Below are 6,000 nucleotides of genomic sequence, written 5' to 3'. Positions count from 1 at the left end.
TGATCGATGATTGATGATCGATGATCACTTGCTCAGATTCTTCTGTACTCTCTTACACCCTAATCCCAGGCAAGCTGCAATTTTTTGCACTGCATCCTGCCTCCCGTTCCTTGCTTATCAATTTCTTCCTTTTCCTCTCATGTTCTAACGAATAGGCTTTTTGTTTTGCTAAAAACTACTTACTCTCTGGCTTTAGGAAAGTCACTTCCACTCCCTATGCCTCAGTTTCCTTGTTTGTAAAATGATGGTAATAAATTTTCTCTCTTAGGATTGTTTGTAATGATGAAATGAAATCACCTGCAGAAAGCATCCAGAACATAATGACTGAAGGAATACTTTCCCTTCCCTCTGTCTCCCCATCCCCATACACACTTTAAAGAGATCTCTGGATATTTGTTCTCCTTAAGAAGTACTGTCATCAGTGACAACCTCAAAGCACTCTGTTGCAAGGTGACTCCTGAGAGATGGTTTCTGTCCATCTAGTGACAATTCTTGTTAATTTCAACCTCAGAGAGTAATTTGTCAGCCTGGTTCCCAGATTCTCTCAGGGCACCCTACTGCTGACTGCCCTCACCTCTACCTTCATGCTCATAGGCTATTAAGAATCCTGAGGGACATAGGTCTCAAAGACATCCAGGCACTGGTTGAAGGTGACTCAGCTATTAAATGTCACTCAGCTGTGAACAGAGGGGCCAGCCCCCAATTACAGGACTATAGACTCTAAGCCCAGACTTCTCTCCAGCAAGGAGCATACAGATCCTCAGGTCCTGCCTACTATGGGTGACCCAGGGGACACAGACACTCTGCATCCGTAGCAGAGGGGTCGGTATGAGCCACTTACTCCAATGACTTAAACACTGGTTAATTCTCAGTGGGGGAAAAATTGTCCATTGTTATTGACCTTAGGTGGTGAAAGGATTTTCCTCCCATATTTCCTTCCCAACCGCCCTTGGAGACAGAGCCCAAATAAGGTTAGGAGATGCCAGCGAAAAGACTTCTCTTTCTGTGGCTTTGCTTGAGAGAGCACCAGTTTTGGCGACCCTCAGCGGGCCAGCGAGGGCCCATCCTTCCCTTTCTCCATCCCTCCTCCCGCCCACGACTGCCCAGGACTCACCGAACACGCTCACACCTCGGAGGCCGGATTAGGGCGATCTGCCCAGACCCTGCTCGGCGCTGGCGGCCCAACCTCAGATCATCTCCTGGCGGGCCGGACCCATTCCTTCCTAGCACCTGGGCCCCTGCTCTAGGCGGCTCTGCCCGCCTAAGCCTGGGGCAGGGCTTTTATTGTGAAAGGAGTTCCCCCCCTCCTTCGCTTTCGGGGAAGTGGGGAGGCTGGAGGCTGGGCTGGGACACGCAGCAGGGACTTCACAAACTCTGCAGAAGTCCCTGGCTGATCGGGGAGGCTTGAGGCTGTGGGAAGGCTCTGGCAGAACTGCAGACCTTAGACACGCAGATCCCCCGTGGTCTGGAGATCTCAGACTTTCTCTAACAACCCCACCTGCAGAGCATCCCTCAGCGCACCGCACACCCGGGAATTGTGGGGCCACTTGGCCGCTGGGGAGCTGTGAACCTTGGGTCTGGGAAATCCGCGTCCAGGGAAGCCTTGGAGAGTCACGGAGCACGGGGGCAGACCCCGGGGCTGTGGGATGAGCTGGAGAGCCAGCTGAGGTCGCCGAGGAGCGGGTCCAGCCACCACAGGGGACATGGTAGGAAAATCGAGAGGGGACAGTAGGGTGGGCAGATCGGGTGGGCACCCAGACAGGTGGCCACAGAAAGTGCACGCAGCTCTGGGTGTACACAGCCTGCACAGAGCCTCCGGGAGCCAGAATTGTTCTGACAGTTTGCTTGGGGTCGCAGGGACTCTTAATTTTTGCACCTGGGACTAAGTGTGGTGGGCAAGGAGTGGTCAATCAGCTTTGCCGCTTCCCTTGGAGGAGATGACCGAGGGCGCCTTCATTATGGACCTGTACACCGTGGCTGAACCTTAATCCACGAAGAAATAAATTGGGTCTGGAAAAGGTCCAGTGCCTGGCACCATCTCCTGGACCGTCGGGCAGGTGTGGAAGCGCTGGTTGGTCTGGGACGTTCTTTAGGAAGTTGGAGAACTTGCCAACCGTTGCCTTTCTGTGGATAGAACTCAAAGACACCAACACGCAGGGAAGCTAGATCATTTGAGCACGAACCAGGCTTATATGTAGCCTCAGGAAGGGGGCTTGTCTCTGGACTGGCTGCTGCTAAGCTCTGCTTCTGGTAGAAGTTGCCTGCAGCCCTCACCCACTGTTCCTACAGTTCGCTGTCCTACGCTGGGTGGGTGGTGTAGGGGGAGGGTGTCAGACACCAGAATGAGTTTGAACTCTGAAGGAGCCGATAGGACTCTTCCATCTGCTTCTGTGACCTGCTCCCTCTCCCCACTCTGAAAGTCACGGAGGCCAGATTGGGGCTCACTGAGATTCTTCTCTGGGAGCTTAGCTGTGAGCCTGGAGATTAGAAGGATGCGTAGAGATTCTCCTGTAGGGTGGAGAGTGTCTAGGAGAATAGTTCCTTGGGCGCAAAGGTGTTCATTCTGGTCTTGTGGGGACCAGAGGTTACAAGCTGGGGGCGCGGGAAGAGTACCAAGAGGCTATGTGTGTTTCACCCTCCCCTCTTAGGACCCTCTCTCATAGTGTGTCTTTCTCAGTGCTGCTAAAAAGAAAGAAATAATGGAATCTTAGGGTTGAAAAAGGGGAGTGATCAGAGGTACAGGATGTGAAACTGAAAAGTACGGTGATTTTTTTTTTACCACAAAATTCTATGTTCAGGAGCAAGAATATTGTCAGAAGAGATTAGGGGCCAAAGCCATCAACCAGAGGGTTCTTAGTGGGTATGCATGAGTCTCCTGATTTTATTTTATTTTTTTTAAATTATGTTCAGTTAGCCAGCATATAGTACAACGTAAGTTTTTGTTGTAGTGTTCAGTGAGTCATTAGTTGCGTTTAAATCTCAGTGCTCATCCCAACACGTGCCCTCCTTAATACCCATCACCTGGTTACCCCATCCCCCACTCCCTCCCTTCTGTAGCCCTGTTTGTTTCCTGGAGTCCAGAGTCTGTCATGGTTTGTCTCCCTTTCTGATTTTTTCCCATTCTTCTCTGATTTTCCCTCTCTTCTCCTGTGGTCCTCCTCGATACTCCTTATGTTTCCACATATGAGTGAAACCATATGATAGTTGTCTTTCTCTGCTTGACTTCTTACATTCAGCATAATCCCTTAAAGTTCCATCCATGTCGAAGCAAATGGTGGGTATTCATCCTTTCTGCTGGCTGAGTATGTTCCATTGTGTATATGGACCATATCTTCTTTATACATTCATCTGTTGAAGGGCATCTCAGCTCCTTCCACACTTTGGCTATTGTGGGCACTGCTGCTATGAACATCAGGGTACAGATGGCCCTTCTTTTCACTCTTGAGTTTAAAAATGTCTCTGACGGCATCTCAGCCCTCCTGCAATAGCGATGGAGTGCACAGGGGATAAAAGTGCCTGCCTCCTGCTCTAGCAGCCTAAGGGTGTATGGATGTGTTTGCTCTGCTGCCAGTGTGGGCTTTCTGTCCTCATGAGCCTGCAGTCTCCTGGCTTCTCGTTCTCAGTCCTGGGGTGTTAGGAAGAGGACTTGAGTCAGAATTTCACTTGTGTCAGGGTCCATTTGCCAGAGAGAGGGGCAGCCTGATAAGCAACCTCTGTCAGCAAAATGGCCTTGGAGATCCGAAGGCTTCCTTTGCTTCTCCCGCTGAATGAAGGGTCCTGTGGTCCAGAGGCCTGGGGGACCCAAGGGACTGCGGGGCACTGACTGGAACCAGCATAAGAGGAGGTGGGGGGCTGGGAATCATTGAGGGCTTCAGTTTCTTCCTCTGTAAAATGAGAGATTTAACTAGATGTCCTTAGAAATTCCATTTAGCGAGCACCTGGGTGGCTCAGTGGGTTAAAGCCTCTGCCTTTGTGGCTCAGGTCATTATCTCAGGGTCCTGGGATCGAGTCCCGCATGGGGCTCTCTGCTCAGCAGGGAGCCTGCTTCCCTCTCTCTGCCTGCCTCTCTGCCTATTTGTGATCTCTCTCTCTGTCAAATAAATAAATAAGATCTTTAAAAAAACAAAAAAGTTCCATTTAGCTTCAAAAATGGATGATACATGAATGATTCTGAGGTTGGAGCCCAATCTGGTGTTGACTTCTTAGCGTGGACTCCCTCAGGATAGTGAAAGGAAGATGTGGCTCTCAACCCTGGCTCTCACTGCTCCCCAGACCAGATCCAGGCTGAGGGGTTTGTTTTTCAGGCTGCGCAGGTGATCCCAGTGTGCAGACAGGACTGAGAACCACAGGGTTAGGAGGCGGAGGGAACAGGGATTGCACTTCCCTGGATGCCCCTCAATCTGTCGAGCTGCTGTCCCCTTAGATAGTCCAAAAATAGAAAGTGTCGATGAACTTGATCTGCAAAGGATACATCCTATATGCCCCTCTTGCAGGATCATTTCACAGAGAAACCTCTCTTAATTCATTGAAATGGAGACGTGAACTTCCCCAGCTTGTCTGAATATGGTCTTCGTCCAGTAATTCCTTAACACTGTCATGTTACTGATCCGAGGCACATAAAAGGGGAAACCCGGGCTTAGAAATATAAAGCTAAAAAGTCTGGAATCCTTAGATGTCACTTTGCGAAAGTGAACACTGAGCTTCAGGACCCATGAGGGTATTTTTGATCATCCTAGAGGGGAAGTCGTTCTCTGAGAGGGCTTGGTGTGTGCGTTTCTGAAGCTAAGATTGGGACACTTGCCCATAACTTAAAATCATGGCAGGAGACTTGGTGTGTGCCAAGACTCAGAACTTGGATAAAGAGCCTGGGTGGCTCTGTCAGTTAAGAGCCTGCCTGTGGCTTGGGTCATGAGCTGAGGGTCCTGGGATGGGGCCCCATGTGGCACTCCTTGCTCAGATGGGAGCTGGCTTCTCCCTCTCCTGTGCTTCCCCCCTGCTCATTCTCTCTCTCTCTCTCTCCCCCAAACAAATAAATTTAAAAATCTTAAAAAAAAAAAAAAAAGAATATTGATAGAAGAAGTTAAGACTATTATTGCCAATTTAAAAAAAAAAAATGTTTCCTTCCTGATTCTTTAAAAAACACAAAGTTTTCTTCCTGATCGTGTATTTGGCCATACTTCCAACCTCTGTCCATAACCATGGGGTATCATTTTGGCATATCTCCTACTGTCTCTGAGTATTACTGTAAAAAGTTGATATTATACCAAACATGCAATTTTATAGTACAATTTGTTTTACTTCACTTTTTGTCAAAGTATGTTCCATGTCTGCATCTCCAAAAAATATTCATAGCCGCACTTTTCATGCTCAGTACCATGATTTTGATAATCATCTCTCCGCTTGTGGACTTTATGTGGTTCCCACTTGGGAGCTGTGTTCAGTGGCATGTGGCCAGCTTCTGATTACCCACAGAAATGAGGATTTGAGTGCCTGGCTAAGTGGAAATCAGACAAGCTCACAAGAACAAATTGCTTCAGCCCCTTTATAAAAGATTTTACTGCAGTTACCTTCGATGGCCCAAAGTGTGGGTGTGGGAGGTGTTTCCTCTTGTCTGTCTTCACTGTGTTGTGGGAATGTCAGCAGACAGGCAGACAGGGAGGGAAGGGGATCCCAGAAGAACCCACATGTGGGTCAGTTATTCTCAAAAAAACTAAGAGCTAAATTCCGGGGTAGTTAAGACAGAGGGGAATCTTGGGGAGAAGGAGCTGAAATCAGAGAAGGATGTGACCTTCTCAAGGTGACTCAGAGCTGGGTTAGAGCCCAGGTCTCCTAAGTCTTTCCACCTGCCCCACACAGGTCCCATCATAGACACTGCACCCCCTGCCCCACACAGGTCTCATCACAGACACTGTACCCATCATAGACACTGTCCTTCCTTGAGGCATTTGGTACAGCTTGGAGTGACGGAGAAGCATGGGGTTTGAAATCAGAAGGAGGTTT

At 49.1% G+C, this 6,000-nt stretch overlaps 1 protein-coding gene across 3 annotated transcripts in view; it reads left to right on the top strand.

The window, feature by feature from the left end:
• The first annotated feature begins 1,372 nt into the window (after window positions 1-1,372).
• GASK1A (golgi associated kinase 1A) overlaps window positions 1,373-6,000 on the top strand; it is a 58,296-nt gene continuing 53,668 nt past the window's right edge. For all 3 annotated transcript variants that reach the window (XM_044252629.1, XM_044252631.1, XM_044252630.1), the window contains exon 1: window positions 1,373-1,706. In XM_044252629.1, coding sequence (XP_044108564.1) covers window positions 1,704-1,706 — 3 coding nt within the window. In that variant the 5' untranslated portion in view covers window positions 1,373-1,703. The remainder of the gene's footprint in view (window positions 1,707-6,000) is intronic.

Source organism: Neovison vison, chromosome 6, assembly GCF_020171115.1.
Source record: "Neovison vison isolate M4711 chromosome 6, ASM_NN_V1, whole genome shotgun sequence".
Lineage (NCBI taxonomy): Eukaryota > Metazoa > Chordata > Mammalia > Carnivora > Mustelidae > Neogale > Neogale vison.
Note: the sequence above shows the minus strand (reverse complement) of the source record. Positions and strands in the feature narration are given on the sequence as shown.